The 19587-nt window shown below is 38.6% G+C and overlaps 1 protein-coding gene across 10 annotated transcripts in view; it reads left to right on the top strand.

Moving 5' to 3' along the window:
* Nucleotides 1-19587, top strand: part of TBC1D5 (TBC1 domain family member 5) — a 246171-nt gene that overhangs the window by 67490 nt on the left and 159094 nt on the right. For all 10 annotated transcript variants that reach the window (XM_082193334.1, XM_082193336.1, XM_082193335.1 and 7 more), the window contains one exon: nucleotides 17855-17989. In XM_082193334.1, the coding sequence (XP_082049460.1) occupies nucleotides 17890-17989 (100 nt within the window). In that variant the 5' untranslated portion in view covers nucleotides 17855-17889. The remainder of the gene's footprint in view (nucleotides 1-17854; nucleotides 17990-19587) is intronic.

Raw genomic sequence — 19587 nt, forward strand, 5'->3', positions numbered from 1 at the left:
GCATTATCTTGTTGATTTATAATCATTAATCTGGTTAACTCTAATATTTATTATTTTTATAATATTTATTTAATCTTCTGTACATAAAGTGCTAATTGAAATGAAAGTGATTTTGAATATGTTCAGTTGTCTCTCATTTGCAGTTTGACTGAGTAGTATCTGCTTTTATCTAAATTGATAGAATTCCAATCTAATTGGTCCAACTTGAAATTGTATGAAGTTAAATTGGAGGGGTATAGAAAAAGAACATATATTTGATTGAAGATATTATTTCTAAAAAATAGTTCTGCTTTCATTTATAAGCAAAATCTTGCTTTTGGTTGCCACCATTTTATTTCGCTCACAATGCCCTTTGAGCAATGGTATATTATCATGTGGTATCATTCTGAGAGTAATTGTGGGCAAAATTTATTCTCTTTAAAATTTGGCTGAACCTTTTCCTGTGATAAGTTTCAGTCCATTTTTAATTTGACCAAGGCTAGAAAAATCATTTACCAAGAGCACAATGAGTTTTAGGAACCTAAGAAATCAGGTACCTGAAATTTTTCTAATTCTGACACACACACGCTATCTATTCATTGATTAATACCCACAAATATTCTGGTCCTCAGTCTAGAACTGCTTATAATAGTTTCACTGAAGTCTCTCCTAGATCATTTTGAAAAAAACACGCAGTGTTTTCATTTTTATGTAACTAACATCTATGAAAAACTTGAAAAGTATATGAGAAAAAGAAATGTTTACTCATCTGAGGGTTTCATCATAATTTACCCAGAGGCCAGTCTACATTCAACCAAGTCATAGGAAGCAAAATCAACCTGCTAGTGTGCCTCAAGGTGTTTCCATATGTTAGTGCCTCGGTTTTGAAGAAGTGGAAGTGGAAATGTTTTGAGTCTCTGTATAGAACATTTTTTGCCTGTGATACATCCCTCTCTCCCTACGTCCTTTTTCATCTCTTCCATGCCTTTGGCTTGTAATGTGTTTCTTCACTAGAATAATCACCCACAAGAAATGGAGCTTGTAGATATAACTGGATGATGATTCCCCACTCTCACACACACGCTAACTGACAACTGTGTATATCAGGAAACACACTTGTTTGCTCTAACTATGCAGCAGCTGATCAGTAAAGAAACAGAACCCTTAATTGCTACTTAGGGTTTAAGCCATCATTCATTCATTCATTGCTGGAACTATGAACTATTCATATGTTGCCACAGTATGTTACTTACACAAGAGTGACAGTGAAGGAAGTAAGAGCTAAGATGCCTCACAGATATAGACACTGGGGGATTAGCATGTCCTCTTCATTAATATATATGTACATAAATTAATGTTAGAGTATTAAAACTAGCTTGCATGAGATCTGGACAGATTCCTTCTTTGAGGAGTACTCAGAAAATGTCTTTAATATTTTGCAGTCTGCTTTCCAAGTTAACATTGCTCTGTTGTTGTTGTTGTCCTGGTTGTTGTTGTTATATAAAATATGTTTTATTATGAAATACACACAACAAATCCTCTAAGAATATTGGTCTAGAAACTGCACATTATTTTATAGATAGTCTAGACCCTTATCCTTCCATTTTACTTGAAAGGGTGCATTTTAAATCAGTTGGCAGCCAATCGTAACAGGCTAGTACTGGTCACAGTTTCTGTGTAAATGGCAAATGGTATTGTTTTCAGAAATACTTTACTGCCATTGATAAAGGCTTCTCATCCCAGTGCTGTCAACATATAAAAACCCCCTTCAAGGAGTGTTGTATCCAGACCCTGTTAGTCCCTCATCCTGGGCCAGTGGAAACTCAGGCTGTTTCTGGACATCCTTCGGATTCACAAAGACCCGAGTTGAACAGTCCACTCTCTGTCTTTTGAGCTCCAAACCCACAAATTACCCAGTACACCAAGCATCTAGGTATCAGATTTAGGACCAAAACTGCACCAGAATAAATGTGATACTTTATTGTTATAAGCATAGACATAAGAACCATTTACCAATAAAAAGACAGTTAAGAAAAAGACTAAAAGTGTAAAGATTTAGGACCAAAACTGCACCAGAATAAATGTGATACTTTATTAAGGAGGTTATAAGCATAGACATAAGAACCATTTACCAATAAAAAGACAGTTAAGAAAAAGACTAAAAGTGTAAGGATACATTTGGAAATGAGTACAAAGCAGAAAATAACAAAGCTAACTTGCTTTACCCTAATACTAACCATTAGAGTCAGAGACCCAACTGAACCAGTAAGCTTCATCCAGGCACATGCAAGTCCATGATCTTTATCAAAATGGGGGCCATCTGACACCCCCCCCATCAGGGATGCCGCCCTGGGTGTCATCCATGGTGGGGGGGGTTGACATTGCCACCCTGCCCATCTGGGATGCTCGCCATGGGCAGTGCCCCCGGGACGCTCGTCCTACCCCCGCCGGAAGCTAGCCAGCATGTGCGCCACTCTGGGTGCTGGAGCAGCTCCGCCTCTGATTCCCAGGCGGCAAGGTGACACTAATTAATGGAGCTTCTTCCCTTAGTGACTACTGTACCCAAAATTTTGAGTAAAAAGTCTGAGCTAAAGAAAGGAAGATTTGTCTACAAATAGTAAGACTTCAAACAATGGTTTTCTGCATTTGGATGATTCCAATTAATTTAGGAAAAAATATGTATCGTATTTTTCGCTCTATAAGACGCATCAGACCACAAGACGCACCTAGTTTTTGGAGGAGGAAAACAAGGGGGAAAAAATCTGAATCTCAGAAGCCAGAACAGCAAGAGGGATCGCTGCGCAGTGAAAGCAGCAATCCCTCTTGCTGTTCTGGCTTCTGGGATAGCTGCGCAGCCTGCATTCGCTCCATAAGATGCACACACATTTCCCCTTACTTTTTAGGAGGGAAAAAGTGAGTCTTATAGAGCAAAAAATGTTTTTACTCTGTCATTATCACTGAGCCTTTGTGATAGGGCATACTGTAAATGTAAATTTTAAGTTTCCCATATTCCTGACTCAAAATCGTCAGGTTGTGATATGTACTCTGCACTAAAAATGTATTAAAATCTGCTCCAAAGTGACCTGATCCTTAAGTTAAGCAAAATTCTGTTACCTGTTTGAATTATTCACATTTAAGCAACTTTTCAAAAAGTTGCTTATATTCCATTGTCCATGTTAATCCTTTAATTATGAGGAGTAGCAGAAAAATGTAGGCTACAAGTACACATTAAAAATTGCACTCAGTAGCTACTTTCCTGCTGCGCCTGATGTAGAACATACATTTTCAAGTCAAGACTACCTTAGCTTACAGGTTGAAACACCTTAAAAAATGAAAGCTGAGAAACAGAGGATACTGAATTCTGTGTCTTAGTGCATAGCCATTATTATAAAGAAAATGATACAGATAAGAGGGGAAGAGTCGTAATTCAGTGGTAAAGTTCTGCTTTGTATTTGTGAACTCCCTGGCTCAATCAGCTCTTAAAGAATCTCAAGTAATTGATGCTGGGAAAACCCTCTACTTGAGAACCCAGTGTTAGACACTGTATAGACTGGGCTGGTTAAATAGCATAAGAGAAGATAGAACACCTTAACACCTTAAATGTTGAATCTTTATTTCTCTGAATTTCCCAGAAGAAAGGCCAGTAGGGTCTGAAATGCATTGGAATAATAAATATCACTTTCCCCCACGCCATTGTTTTTTGCCGCTACTTCCTGTGGATAGAAGCATAGTCTGCTTCTCTATAAGGAAACTGCATATATTCACATGGTTTAAAATTAATTAATAGTTTTGGCTACATCAGCGTTCTGGGTAATAGGACACAATCCTTTTCAGCAAATAAATTGTATTAAGCAATGGAAATTGAGGATGAGGGCATCTTTAGTTTCATAAGTTATTGAAGAAATATTCCATACATTATTTGAAGAAAAAACTATCAACTACAGAGTCTTTTACTGAATAAAACACAGTGAAATGAGAGCTGGAGTTGATTCCTTAATTACCAAAGAAAATAAGCTTTCTAGGAAGCAATAATGCATACTTAACCTACTTTCTTGGTTCTCATCTATTTATGCAATTCAAGAGGATATTCTTGTATTTTGTACAGGAAAGGAAGGAAAGTATATCTCTAAATTGTTGCTTAATACAAACATCACAAGGAAAAAAAATTCAAAGGCTTCAAGAAATAGTTGTGGCAACTGCAGTACAAGTGTATAAATTATCATTTCACTCATTTTCCTTCCTTCCTTCTCCCTCCAACTCTTACTATAATTAGCCAGCATTAACAGCAAATGTTTGCTTTGGTTAAATTATTCAGAACATTTATTTTACTTGTCAAAGGTTAGATCAGGTTGTTGTTTGAACTGGTAATTAAATGCAGGCTAATACACTATCATATTTATATGCACTGTAAACCCTGTTTCCTTCTCCTTCTGTATAATTTTATAACGTTGCGGGTTGACATTTAGAAAGACTTTTCTACTCAAGATGTATAAACCAAGCCAAGGAGGCAGACTTCGTTGGTATTCAAACTCCCAGTAAGTCGTGATCATGTGTAGTTGGAATTTCACATAAGGACAATACGTTAACATGAGGTTCTTAGGTTAAATAAATAAATAAAATTTCGGGGGGTGCGTTTTAGCATCCATCTGTCTCAGGAGACAGTGGAGTGCACCTCCAGCGGTAAAGTGAAACCACTGGAGAATCGCAGTGACTGCAGAGAGCAGGAACCCATAAGTGCTGTCTCCCACATTGTTTTTGCTGCATTAGCAACACCAAAATGACTCCCTGGGCTGAAGACCCCTGTGACAAACCCGGTTCTTATCCTTGCCTGCTGTAGGACTTAGCTGGAGGGAGAAGGTTTTAGTAAGGAAATTAGATGTATTAGTCCCCTGGCTCCTGTCTTTTGTACTCGCATGCTAAACATGCCATGCCAGTAGAATTGGGTTCTGTCATTGTTGGTCTTTGCTGCACCTAAGTGGTTTCCCTCACCTGTAACCATTTCCAGGTTTTCACTGGCTAGCTGCTGCCCTTAAATGCATGAGGCTGTATTGCTTACTTTCCCTGGCAGAACTGCTTTCCCTTGTTAATCATTATCCTCATTAATACTCCGCCCATCTGGCTGGGTTTCCACAGCCACTCTGAACAGCTTACAGCACATATGAAAGTTGTGAAGACTTCCCAACGCCCTTCCCAAACTGGGGACTGGGAGTGAGACCTTCCACCTGTCACAATAGCTATTTTCTATGGCATCTACACTAATTAGAAGACATATATATCTACACAAGCAAAGCACCTTCAGACTTGCAATTCAAATGATAGGTTTGGGGAGGCGGAGAAGAAGGGAAGTTGTTTGGCAATACCAGAAAAAAAGTAGAAAGGGTTTTTATCTAGTTAGGACCAGGCTAATCTAGCTTTTCTGCTGTTGCCACCGGCCCGCTGGCTGGTTACAAGGGCCAAAACAACCCTCCCCATACATCTTCAGTGAGGGGCAGAGAGATGGTGAAGCAAGCTCAAAAAAAAGAGCCATGCTGCATCAGGCCAAAGGCCACCCAAATGCTTCTGGCTCCAGCCATGATTTTCAACACCTTAATTTTGTTAAAAGGCGGGAATCTCTATAATTTATGTACATTCGAGATCACATAACACCCATACTCAATTTTTTAAAAGGGGGACAATGTGGATTTAACATACATAACTTAGTAATGTGTGCCTAACATCATGCTAGTAGTTACTACTGCATTACCATTTCCTTCAAGAATAAGTTTGGCCTCTTAGTTTCCTGATTCTTTTTGTCTTGAGGGTTGTAAATGTTAAGGGACATAAAGAATGCACCAATCACAACTCATAAATCATGTTGTTCTTCTCTGGGCAAAATGAAACTTTTGCACATTGATTGAGCATAGAGCCACAGACGGGAGTGGCCTGTGTAGATAAAATTAAGAAACCTCACTTTTTGATGGCCCAGTAGTAGTTTTGAGAACGAGACTGGTAGTAAAATTGAAATGATAAAGCAAACTTCAACAGCTTTCCTAAAAACAAAAGAAAAAATAAACCAAGGAGATTTACGACTATCACTTGTTTACATCTCTTGTATTTTTTTTAATAAAATGGGCTTAAAAGATTAGTCACAAGGTGCTACAAGATTTATATAAAATAAAAAGCCAGATGTTCTTCTTAAACTCTTCTTAATGTTCAGTGGAAAAAAATGAAATTACTGTCTTGTATTTGTTGTGCACAAATAACAACAAAGCAAAGATTCCATAAAAATCAGTACTGAAGAACAAACTGCCTATCTGCATTAGAAGTTATAGAGAGTTGTTTGCTGTCTGAGGTGGAGAAGACAAGATGTGCTTGTTTGCTCTACATTGTGGGTTCGCAGATCTATTTGTTCTTTAGAAATGCAGAAGCTTTAAAAGTTCTCTCACTGAGATATCAAGTGGCCTCCAAAGCTTTTTCCAAACAAAAATGCACAATGCCTGGTGACTTTCTGCTACTCTAGCAAAAATTTAAAATCCACATAAATTCAAGCAGGTTCTTAAATCATGATTTTATGTAGATTTACATCTTCCTACTGTGGTCTAAACCACAGAGCCAAGGGCTTGCTGAACATAAGATCGGCAGTTCAAATCCCTGCGACGGGGTGAGCTCCCATTGTTCGGTCCTAGCTCCTACCTACCTAGCAGTTCGAAAGCATGTCAAAGTGCAAGTAGATAAATAAGTACCGCTCCGGTGGGAAGGTAAACAGTGTTTCCGTGCACTGCTCTGGTTCGCCAGAAGCTGCTTAGTCATGCTGGCCACATGACCCAGAAGCTGTCTGTGGACAAACACCGGATCCCTCGGCCTCAGTGGCGTAGCGTGGGTTGTCAGCACCCGGGGCAAGGCAAGTAATTTGCGCCCCCTAACCCGTGGATTTGCGCCCCCTAACCCTAACCCCCAGATGTTGCGCCCAGTGCGGCCGGCCCCCCCTGCACCCCCCACGCTACGCCACTGCTCGGCCTATAGAGCGAGATGAGCGCCACAACCCCAGAGTCATCGTCGGCTGGACCTAACAGTCAGGTCCTTCTGTCACAGGAATTGTGCCAGGCAAAACCCTTTATTGGAGGCAGCTAGTGGAGTGGTCTTTCTTAAAAGATTGATTCAGAGCTGGAGTCTCCAGAGAAGAGGGATTCTGGAATATGCAAACATAAGACTGAGACAGAAGTTTGCTCCTTCTCAATATTTTTAATATTGTGATATGTTTAGCAGGAGAGACAAGCACCTCACAAGTGAACCAGCAACATCCACTTCCCCATTTACTGTGGGACAATGGATGGCATGGCTATTCGATCCATAATGCGTACTGAAAGAGGAGCGCTAGTACATATTTTTACAATAAGGATATGCTGAAAATGCCGGGTGGTCAGGCGCATAGCTGTCAACTTTCCCCTTTTCTTGCGAGGAATCCTATTCGGAATAAGGGAATTTCCCTTTAAAAAAGGGAAACGTTGACAGCTATGGTCAGGAGGCCTTCAGAAGCTGATATGCTCTAAAAGTTTCAGGATTATTTTATCTAGATTCCCTCCTTTTAATTGTAATTCCAAAATTTTAAAATCCATACCAGAGCTTCTATAGTTATGTTCTCCCCCCCCCCACCGTCCCGATTATTCAAAGCTACTCATTTTATCTTTCATGCCTGACATTTTAATTCACCACAAAGTTTATATGCTTTGTGTTAAGTGCTGGTAAGACACAAAAGAATGTAGAGTTAAATCTGCAGGCAGTGTTTTAAAACTCCTATGATGATAGTTCTTAGGGTATGCACTTCTGTTCTATAGCTCCAGAGACAACTATTTAATAGACAACATTTGAATAATACAAATGTGTGGTTGGTAAAAATGGATTAAGGTTTCAGGGTGGTACCAATGGGTGATATTTAATATTGAATGACGTGTATTAAGACAAATGGTTTTATATATAATTTATTTGGCATTGTAAATGCATTTATCTTGTGAGATACAGACCCCCTGATGCAAAATGAAGTATTCTGGAAAGGTTTTGAGTAAATAAATAATAAAACCACTTTGATACACAATCTAACAATATTAAATATTAAGACTTCCACATGATTGATTTTTAATACTTAATTAACTTATTTAAAGCCCAATGTGACTCTATTTTGTATTAAAGATCAGACTTACAGTATTCAAAAGACTAGATTTTTTAGTAAATGGAACGGAAATTGACGGCACTTCATAATCACTAGATTTGCTAGTAACTAGCGACAAGTCATTTGGTGACATGAGCTCATGCACATCACTTTGGAATCCAGCTGATCAACTTCATAGCATTAGGCAGTTTTTTTTTATTTGCATCCTTCCATTTTAATGATCTATAATCTGATACAGTTTATGAAAGAAAACATGCTTGCTTTGCACTATCTAAAATGTGTCAAATTGTGGCTGGTAGTGAATTATGAAAGAAGCTTGGTAGGTGAATAAGAAAGAAGCACAGTCCTTGATGACTTTTCTTGCTGTATGTAGTGGAGACTAAGGGAGTTAATGCCCATCATATCCATGTGGAGGTTGCTAAAAACAAGACACTTTTCGAGTAGGGATTGTTCACTTGCAAATCTAAAAGCTATGACACATAGAACACCCAGGCCTGTGTGCATCCTTTTGTTGGCCCTGCATAAGAACTTCCTTGTTTAGAGGATACAGTCAAACACTTCAAAAGAATATTCACATTGAGGGTTCCCCCCCTTCCCTTCTCTTTCTTTCTTTTCTCTTCTTTGTAAAATGACTTCAGAAGGTTTTGCAGGTGCTGATTATTCAGTGATTCCTATAAATTCTCTCTTCAGCCTCCTCCTGTATACGAAATTTATCATTTTCTGCCGTCTCTTTGTGGGCTTTTCCTGGTGTAATTTTATCGTTCCAATCATATAGGAAGGTGTTCTGTGTGATATAGGAAAGTACATATGAACAGCCTGCGCAGGAAGAGCTGTAGCTGAGCACATTCTCTGTGTGCAAAAGGCCTTGGGTTCCAATGCTTGACATCTCCAGCTTGGGCTGGGAAAGGCTGCTGTCTGAAAACCTGGAGAGAGACTGCAATCAGTGTAGGCAATACTGAGCCATATAGAGGAATGTGTTTCTGCTATGGTAATTAGCATTCTTCTTTCCCTAGCAATGAAGTGCTGATTAGGATCATGCATGTTTACTAAGTACAAGCTTGCCGGCTCAGCTATAAAGAATAGACTTAGCATTTCACACTAAACAGAGTATGTGGGATAGGGGAGTGAAACTCTTCCCTGCATTATCTCCCTCCGCCCTCTGCAGCTCAGCTTGGCTGGGCTCAAAGTCAGGCTGTGGAATAATGTCTTTAAGCAGTGGAACATGGGGAGAGGTGGGAGAAGAAGGAGCTTGCCCCTTCCCTACAAGCCAGTCCCCAGACAACTCAAGAAGAGGTCTCTGAGAAATGTCAGGCTTTAGAAACTACGCTTTTTGAGTAGGGCTTCAGAAACATTTGTTTAAAAGAAATATGTAATAGTTTAAAAGGTTGATACAAGAGAAATATAGGCACTCTGTTTCAGATGTCTGAAATTGTGATGTTGCTGGCTCTGTTAACTGATCTACATATCTCTCTATTCACACTTAAAAGCAGTGCTTTTTTCCTGAAAGAAAAATGTTTAGCGGTACTCTCATTTTCCTACTCGTATTGAAATACTGCCCCTCAATGAGGCCAAACTTAGATTCACAAAATGTTTAGGGGTGTGTGTCCTCCTTCGTCCCCCCCAGAAAAAAGCACTGCTTACGTTTAAACCCATAACGTACACGTATGCTCACGAAAGTAACACTTTGGGTGTCTTTTGCTCTGGAATTAATTGTTTGCCACAATAGCAACTGCTCTAGGTTATTGCCATTTTAAATCAGCCAATTTAAAACCACCAATACTGCCTTGCTTTCCTGTGGGAATTAGCAAGAACCACAAATGTTACTATAATTAAAATATTAACACAAAATGGCAGATAGTGAGTAAAATGGCTTGACGTCTTGAAGTGCCAGTAAACAAAGCAAAATAGCAAGTTACACAGGCTTTCCAAACTAATCCTGCTTGGACCATACGCTACTACACAGACTAGAAATAGATGGAGCAGAGTGAGTGCCTATTAACAGTGTGGACGAGCTCTTAGCAGAGTTGTAGTTTAAGCCTATATGCACCAAGTGAAAAGTACAAATGCAAATGACTGGGCTTTGGATAATACAAGGATTGAAAGAGACCCAAATTAGGAAAATGAGAAAGGTAGTAGAAGGAAAAGAGAGACCACCTGTCATGAGGTAGTGAGAGCTGTGTTTCACTAGGCCTGCAGGATCACAGACGTTGCCAATACCAGCTTGTTTGTGCAGTGATTCGGAAATCAAGTGGGGAGCCCTTTACAGTTTGCAGATACAATTAGCTTTTCTGAATGGTACCCAACTGGCCCAGGTGAGAATGCATAGCTCACAAGGCAACCCTTTAGCCATGCCAAGGAGAAATTTCTAGTTAAGCAGAAGAAGTCTTGCTCTCACAGGCATCCCTGAAGTTAGAACAGGGGTCAGAGCTTGAAGAGACATGGAACAGTCTAGCAAGCATCAAACCCACCATGCTGATCAGTTAGGGAATCTGTGAGATGTATGAGAAGTATCATTGCTTTTTTTAATGAATAATTTTTTATTGGTTTTTACACATATTTTCCAGCATATCATCCTTTCAGTGGCGTAGCGTGGGGAGTGCAGGGGGGGGGCCCGACCGCACCGGGCGCAACATCGGGGGGGGCGCTCACACTCGCAGCTCTCTGCCCCAGTGGCGTAGCATGGGGGGTTAGGGGGCGCAAATTACTTGCCTTGGCCCAGGTGCTGACAACCCACGCTACGCCACTGCATCCTTTTAAACACCATTTCAAAGTCTTCCTCAGCTGATGGTTTTCTAAAATCCTTTCGAATTATGCATTTTTTTTACTACAGTTATTGCTAATAAATTCAAATCTTGATACCTATTCTTAATTCTTTTCACAATAATTTATATATTACTCCTTACAAAACTTCTTTTAACCCTACAAGTGATGTCAATTGGTTACAGTAGCTTTCCAAATACGTCGAAAGCTTCTTCCATTCCTTTAGAAAAGTCGGATCCTGCTGGTTTCAGCATAGTTCATCAATTTCTCTTGCCACTCTTCTTTAGCTGACATTTCTTCTTGCTTCCATCTTTGGGCTAACAATATCCTTGCTGCAGTTATCTCATATAAAAACATTTTTTTATCATTCATATGAATTTCTGTACCCACAGTACCCAGTAGAAGGGCTTCTGGTTTTTTAACAAATGTATATTTCAACATTTTTTTCGATTCATTATAAAATTTCCTAGAAGTCCTTCACTTTCCTACATTCCCACCACATATGGTAACAAGTACCCTCCTTTTCTTTACATTTCCAACATTTGTTATCTGTTTTGTACATTTTAGCTAACTTCACTGGTATACCACCTGTCCATCATTTTCATAATGTTTTCTTTCAATGCACTGCAAGCAGTAAATTTTATTCCCTCTTTCCATAATTTTTCCCAATCCTCTATTTGTATATTATAACTAATATCTTTGGCCCAATGAATCATAACCGATTTAACTTCCTCATCTTTCAAATGCCATCCCAATAGTAATTTATGCATTTTAGGTAATATTTTAACTGTTATTTAATAATTCCAATTCAAATCTTGATTTTGTATATCAAAATCCATTTTTGTTTTTATCTTCTTTAAAGATTTCATTAACTTGACAATAATGCAGCCAATCATTCACCATACATTTTACATCTTCATGTGGCTTTAGCTTCAATTGGTTCTCCATCTCTATTACTAATTGTTCATAGGTGGCCCAATTTTTACTCATATTTGTCTTTTCCACACTCATTGTCAGGAATTGTAAAGCTTGGCCTACATTTACTGATCTGAAGTTATTTTGACAGAGTTATGCCAACCAGGGCCATTCTTCAAGAATCTGTCTTAGGTTTCAGTCATTAATTAGTGAAAGTAGAACTGTCACTGAGGACCTGCAAGAGGTGGTAAAAGCAGCAAATTTAACTTTAATACATAAATTCTCCTCTCTCGAATTGTGATATTTGTGTATATGGCTCTTTTGAATACATTTTGTGCTCTAAATAGATATATCAGTAACTTATTTTAAGGAACATTATTGTGCTTCTATGGAAACTATATAAATCCTTTTGAAACAGAATTCCTAGCAGCTTTCAGAATCAAACTTGTAATATCACTAGATTGCTCCTAGGTTGAGTGCCTATGAAGCATTATGTTATTGAGTGAGAATTCTGAAAAATTCTCTGTTTCCAGATAAGTAGGTTTAGGATTACAGTCTTATGATTTCAGAAATTTCATAATAATTCTTCATGTTCCAATTCACTGTTTAATCTTGAGGTAGTAAAATTTTTAAAAGGACCTCACTATATAAACTTCCAAGCACTTACGCACTACTTTGCTGAATCAAGCATCTATTTATTGTGGAAATCTAATACATAGTGTGGTGGTGGTCTCTCTCTCTCTCTCTCTCTCTCTCTCTCTCTCTCTCTCTCTCTCTCTTTCTCTCTCTCTCTCTCTCTCTCTCTGTGTGTGTGTATGACACCAGATTGAATTTCAGACTGCTGTGATCTGTTTGATCTTAAAGGTAAGGTGACAATTTTAATGTACATTCAGTCAAAAGCAAATCTTCCTCTGTTCTCAGCACCAGATGTTTTTGTAATAGGCATCTTCAGAACAATTATTTTTCCAAATTAGTAAAAGTGTATTTAGATACATTGTCTTGAATAATCTGATTTTTTAAAAATTTGGTTCAGAACTATTTCCAATAATAAAAATGGCTTGGCTGTGGTGATTCTTGCCCAAGTTGCATTTAGATTTGACTGTTTGGAAAGTGTCCAGAAATTCATTCAGAAATTCTGCCACTATACAGAGATAGACAATGTAACGCCCTCTATGTGATTTTTTACCCCAGCCAGTATGACCAATCACCAGGGATAATAAGAATTGTAGTCCTTAGAGTACAAAGGGTGGTGTGAAGGCAGGGCCACCTCTTCTATACCATTGAGATGTTGAATCTCATCCTTAGAAAGGTTTGTTGGCCTCCTTTTTTGGTTTTTCAACATCAGCCACAGTTGGCATTCGTCAAAAGATCTTTCAGTCGGTCCTGATTAGGTGGCCTTCATGTTTCTGCTACTATGATCTGTGTTGCTAATTGGCATTTATTGGGTGCTTTCAATTGTTTAATGATACTACTTCTAACATGCCTTGTTTGCTGAGATTTCGAGAGGAAAGGCAAATTGCCAACAATTTTAATAATATATTTTTAAAAACAAATAATACAAATGCTTAGTCAAACCCATAGAACTAATTACTATGAAAAACATGTTACAGATAAGTTTTCAAATGATATGTAGATTAGTAAAATATCTAATTGCAATTACCTTGCAATATTTAGAAGAATAAAAACAAATTTGCAGTAAGTCTACTGTAGTTCTGCAATTGTAATATATATATATGTGCATGCTTTTTAGTGGTAGAAAAGTGAACTGTAAATATATTTGAATGAATAAAACAAAATGTATTTGTTTTCTATATTTAATATGTGTGATACTACAGTTTATTGAACACATCATGCTGTAAGCATATCTTTGTGAAACAGGAAGCATTTATTACCGTTATATGTCCACTAAGAAATAATTTGCTGGGCTTCAATTTTAGTGGGGGAAACTTCTTAAGGAATATGTTTCTGTAAGGAGATCAGGTTCTTTTCAGCTAAGGTCTAAGTCTCGTGCAGGTTGAGTGTAATAAAAGACCACTTACAGGCGGCAGGGGAGAAAAGTCTTGTCCATGTTGGGAAATTCCATTCCACCTTTTGTTGCAGATATGCAGGATTGTTACATGTCACATGTCTGTTTACATTCCAGCACAGACTGCTGGGTCCCGTGAACGGAACTTCCGCTCTGTGTATTGCTTTTGTTTTGAGTCTCTCTCTGAGAAGACCGCAAGGAGAGGCGACATGTTTCTTTGTCCTGATTTATGTACAATAAATCCATAGTTTTAGTATGTATCTACAGCCTCAAGCCTCTTCTGTTGTGCAGTTTACTCTGCTAAGTAAAGTGTGCTCAAGTCAGCAGGCTTGAGTTGCTGATTTACGTCAGAGCCAGAGGTCGATGTATCTCCGCAGAGAGGGAGACAATCCAGCTGGGGCTGAGCCAGCTGGCCTATTGACCCCCAGATGCTGACAGTCCGCGTGGTCGACTGATGTCACTGTTGAACACATCCGGTTGGGGGGTTGGCTGGTTGCCCGTCAAATCTTTAAATTCAAATGGGCCAGTTATGGCCCTTGGGTGGATGATGGTCTGGCGATGGACCTGTGGGGGCCAGTCTTCTTTCAGGTCCACCACCACAGCATAAAAGCTTGCTGCGCTGCAAGCATGAGGCGCAGTCAGAATTGGACATCCCAGCCTCCCACCTTGTATGTTATTGGCTCTGCCCGGAGGTAAGCGGGCATAGCACATGTATGTCCTTGCTGTGGAATTAATAAGTCAGCATTAATTAATGCTGTGGAATTAATATTTTGGGCCAGGGAGGAATTTGCCTGCAGACAAATTGGCCCTGTCGGGGGCTTTTTGCCTTCCTCACAGTAAGCGTCAAAACTTATGGTGAAAAAAAAAGGCATTGGGTTGGATACTTAGTCTAAGCTAAGGGGTTGGGTGCATGGGTGGGTGGGTGGGTGTGCCCCACCCTCTGATCTAGTATCAAATTCAGGCTACCCCAGTAAAGGGGTCCAAGGGTAGGGTTCTGTCCAAAAGCCCAGACGGGGCTAACAAAGCCAGAGAATACAGTGGTACCTTGGTTGTTGAACAGCTTTGCTCGCGAACAAATTGGCTCCCAAACGCTGCAAACCCAGAAGTGAGTGTTCCGGTTTGTGTACATTTTACAGAAGCTGAACGTCCAACGTGGCTTCCGATTGAGTGCAGGAAATTGGTTTTCGAACCAATTTGAGTGCGCCTTGGTTTTCGAACCGTTCCAGGAGTCAAACGGACTCCCAGAACGGGTTAAGTTTGGCAATGAAGGTACCACTGTACCCCCAAATTGAGACCTTGTGGGATTGCCCTATTTGATTTGCGTCATGGGGTGGGGGGTTCCTTAATTCCAGGATCGACCCCGATGGAGTTATCAGCCAGCAACAGGGTTGGCTGATTCAGGATACATACCAAATGCCTATGTCAAAGCCAACTTACATCTGTAATCAATGAAGTTGTAAGTGTTTCGATCCCAAGCTGGTGTTGTGGCATTTCCGCTCCTTGTAGACCTCCACCCCCCACCCTAGTGGCCACCAGTCTGCTGGGCATTGGCCCACAAATTCCATCTTGTTTTTGTGGTTGTTGTTTGCTTTAGGCTAGCAAAAAACTAGCTCTTACTCTGGATCAATACTATAAGTATGGAAGTTCTGAAGGTAGACAGAGATGTTTGTCAGGAAAAGGACAAATAGATCCATGTAACATGATTGTTTATATAAATAGAAAGTACTTCCATTCATACATCCTTTGCCTTTTATGGTGGTGGTCCACCATGGTGCATTGATTACACTCTGGAAAGTTCCTCAACGCTCCGATAAGAGTTTTTTTTAGGAAACCAGAGCTCTCTGGTATTTTAGAAAATACGAGAAGGGTATTTTACTTAGAAAGGGGAAAGATGGATCCAAACCAATGTTTCCATTGGTCTTTCACCTGGAAATTATATCTAGACATTTGTACTGTTAATTCTAATGCAGCTTGACATGATCATGATCATTACATTATCTAAGAATAGAAACTTATGATGTATCCTCTGAGATGGCATAAAGGCTCTATTCAGTTTTCCATTAATGTGTTTTTATGGTAACAGCAGCCAATTAGTATGTACTTTTATTTAGGAAGTATCTAAATAATAATTGGAAATTTTTGCTTTAAATCATTGATTTAAATTGGCCTTTTTTCCTTGGTGATCTAAATTGCTGAGGTAAATCACCTTGATCTTTTACAGCCTATAATTCTAGGGTCAGAGCTAAATTACTTTATTGAAAGAGTTATATACCATACGCTGTACCTTAATCTTTCTTAAGAAAGGCATTAAATACAGACTTTTTCAGAAATCCCGTTTAAAAGTATATTAGTCTTCATCATTAGCTCCAACAGATTGCCTACACTCACAGAAATATTTAGGATAGAGAATAATAATAATTCTAGTACCAATATAGGTGATGTGGCTGTACATCCCTAAAGGCTTGACTGTCCCAATGGAGCAGTGGATTTTTGCAACAAATAAGGATGCCAGTCCAAATTTTGGCAAGTTCCAACTGGGTGTCAGTTCATGCAATATTATTCATTTGTTGCTTTGAGTAAAGGCCCCAGTTGTGGTCTGACATAGATACAATAAAGAAATAAAATCCCAATGATGGAGGAAGGAACTGTGCTTCTGTGACTCCCATCCTGCTCAGCTAACTGAGGAACCCTGAGCTGCTTTCCCCCACCCACATTTTTACAGCTACAATAAAGTTGTAAATTTTTATTTATTTGTCTGGAGAAGGTGAAACAACAGGTCTTATAACTCACTGCACATGTTTACATGTGTCCGTGCTTACCCATTTGTGCTCAATAGGGTTTATTCCCTAGTTAAATTATTTAGGATTGTATTTTTGAATGAATAGTAGCTCCTAAATCACATATCAATATCCTTTTTAGTATTATGTAATGATTTTGTTTAATTGCTTTACATAAAAGTAGAAAAATATTTTGCAGGCCATTATAAACCAGTAAAAATAATCACTCATTTTCTAGGAAATGTCCCATGAGTCACCATAATGGTTTAATTTTCTTTGCTGTTTAAAAATTAAAACACTAAAATTATCACAGGAATTCCTTGGTATTCAGAGTAGTTAGGCTAATAGGTATTGATCATTGATTTTTTTTTTAATTTTGATGTAAAAATAATTTTCCAGTAGCCTTTTTTTGTTTTTTGTTGCTACTTTGGATGGAACTTTAATCTTGTCCATTCCTTTTGCATGTATTTCTGTAATAATGTGTTTAAGAATAATGTTTTTAAGAGAGGACTTTGGCAATTATATATCTTCTTTATTTTGACATTGGGGTAGCCATTTGTCATCCTATATAGTAGCCAACATGGTAACCTCCAAATGTTCTTAGACTACAGTTCTCATCAGCTTCAATCAGAGCTCCAACCAGCATGGGTTAGTGTTCAAGAATAATGGGAGTTGATTTCAATAACTGCTGGAGGGCACCATACTTTGCTATAGCAATCTTTTTATAAACAGTTATTGCAAATGAGGTAATATTAAATGTTAATATACTCTGCACGGTAAGTTCACTATTAGGAAAAGTGGCATTTTTTCCTCACAAAGTGTTAGCTTACTTTAAGAACACTGTTCAAATGGAAATTAACAACTTATTAAAAGTAAAATAAAACAACTTTAGCACATGCTTCCTATCATTCCTGAAAAATGAATGGAGTGCAACAGAGTTTTGTATCCAATATATTTCCCCCATTCATTAAAACATTGTCACATTCATTGTTATAATAACAGAAAAGAGCACCAGATTTGTAGGAATGGTGGAGAAAGTTTACATATTAAGAGAACCTCTTATATCATGAGGAAAAATATAATGATACATATAATACAATATTCCTCCCCCTTTCTGCTAAACTAGAGAAAATAGTATGTTTAGACGACAAACTAAACAATATTGAGTTTTCTGAGATCTTTGCTACCTTATTGCAGTATAGAATTAGGAGGCTGTTTTGATTAATCTTTAATTTTTGTTTATTCACCCAGGTAATTACTACTTATTGAAAGTGCCAAGTGTCAATATGTACCATTCCATCACTGAAACTAGCCATCCTTTACAAGCTGAAGAGCAGGAAATAGGCATTGATCCCCTGCAAAGTTATGTGAACAAGCCTGATGAAGGTGAGTTGATCATTTTTACACTTAACATTTGAGAAAATGTATGAGAATTTTTGAATGGCTATATGTTTATGATGTCTTCCATCTCCCCTGCCCCAAACAAAACATAACTGAACAGAAATGTTTTAAGAAACATTTCACTGTGTGTGCTGACCATTCTGGCCCTAACAAAAACCAAAAACATTCAACTATTTTCATATTGAAACACTAGTCAATTTATTAATTTTGTGTTATCTTTTCTTATAAACAAAACAGTGATATTGAAATCATGTAAATAGGAGCTCTTTAAACCCCCCCCCCATTTCTTATTACCAAAACCTGGTCGTTATTTTATGTTTCCTATTTTTTCATTTGGTTTTCTTTGTGCTTTTGTAATTCATTTGGTAAAATAAGATTTAGCAATTCACTATTAAATTTGAATTTGGCATTGTTAACACAATCCAAGCAGAACTTTCCAATTTCCTTGTACCTTTAATTGTTAATCAAAGCTGTCAACTTTGACACTCCTGTCCTAATATATTGTGTGTGATGTTCATTTGTTTCTCAAGCTAAACAATATTGTATACTACATCTTAAAAACACTCAGGAATCGCCAACAAAATAAAAGCACAGTGAAAGAATAAAAACAAAAAAAGTTAAAATGTTTGCAGTAGTAAAAACACACTGTAAGATGTAGAGGGGCAGAAAAAAAAACACTAAAGAGAAAGGAAGTGTTTTCAGTCTCTTAAGTTCAACAGAGATGAATCCAGGAAGGACATGGAGATAGTAAGCCGCAGCTGAAAAGGCTCTCACTCTTACTCACCTCATTCCTGAAAGTGGAACCATAAAGATCATAATATTTGGGCAGGCTGATGTGGCCACACAACTAGATTTTTGATGATATATTGGCATGCTGTTTATTTTCAGGCCACAGATTTTCAGAATTGAAGGTGAAATGTAGTAGAAGTTCAATGAAAACATAGTGCAGTACCTTGAGTGATGCAAATTGGTTAGTTGAACTCCCTACCTATCTGTTATTACTGACTACTATTTGGTTCTTCAGATGCTCTGCCCATACATATACAATACCTAGAGGGGTAAGCAGGACCACACACCCCTAGCCCCAATCTCAGTGTGGCTGGCCCCCTGACCCTGGCCTCAGCACATTACAGTGAAGCATTGGAAAGGGGTGTCCATGCATGTGTAGCTAAATGTGCATAGGTATCCTTTTCAGATACTCTGCACAACATACAAAGTGTATGTTGTGTAATACTTGTGTATACTTGTGTAATAGGACTTTTAATTCTCTTCTCCCCCTCCAACCCCCTGTGTGCACTCAGAATTTGCTTCAGGGAGTAGGAAATGAAGGAGAAGCCCCATTGTGTGAGTGGATGCCCACTTATGCTATGTTAAATCTCAGCCTCTGTTGCTGAATGTAGACAAGTGTGGGTCTTAACAATTGTGGCTATTTGTTGTTGCTGTTTCGTCGTTTAGTCATGTCCGACTCTTCGTAACCCCATGGACCAGAGCACGCCAGGCACTCCTGTCTTCCACTGCCTCCCGCTGCTTGGTCAAACTCATGCTGGTAGCTTTGAGAACACTATCCAACTATCTCGTCCTCT

The sequence above is a fragment of the Podarcis vaucheri genome, assembly GCF_965113315.1.
Source record: "Podarcis vaucheri genome assembly, chromosome: 12".
Classification (NCBI taxonomy): domain Eukaryota; kingdom Metazoa; phylum Chordata; class Lepidosauria; order Squamata; family Lacertidae; genus Podarcis; species Podarcis vaucheri.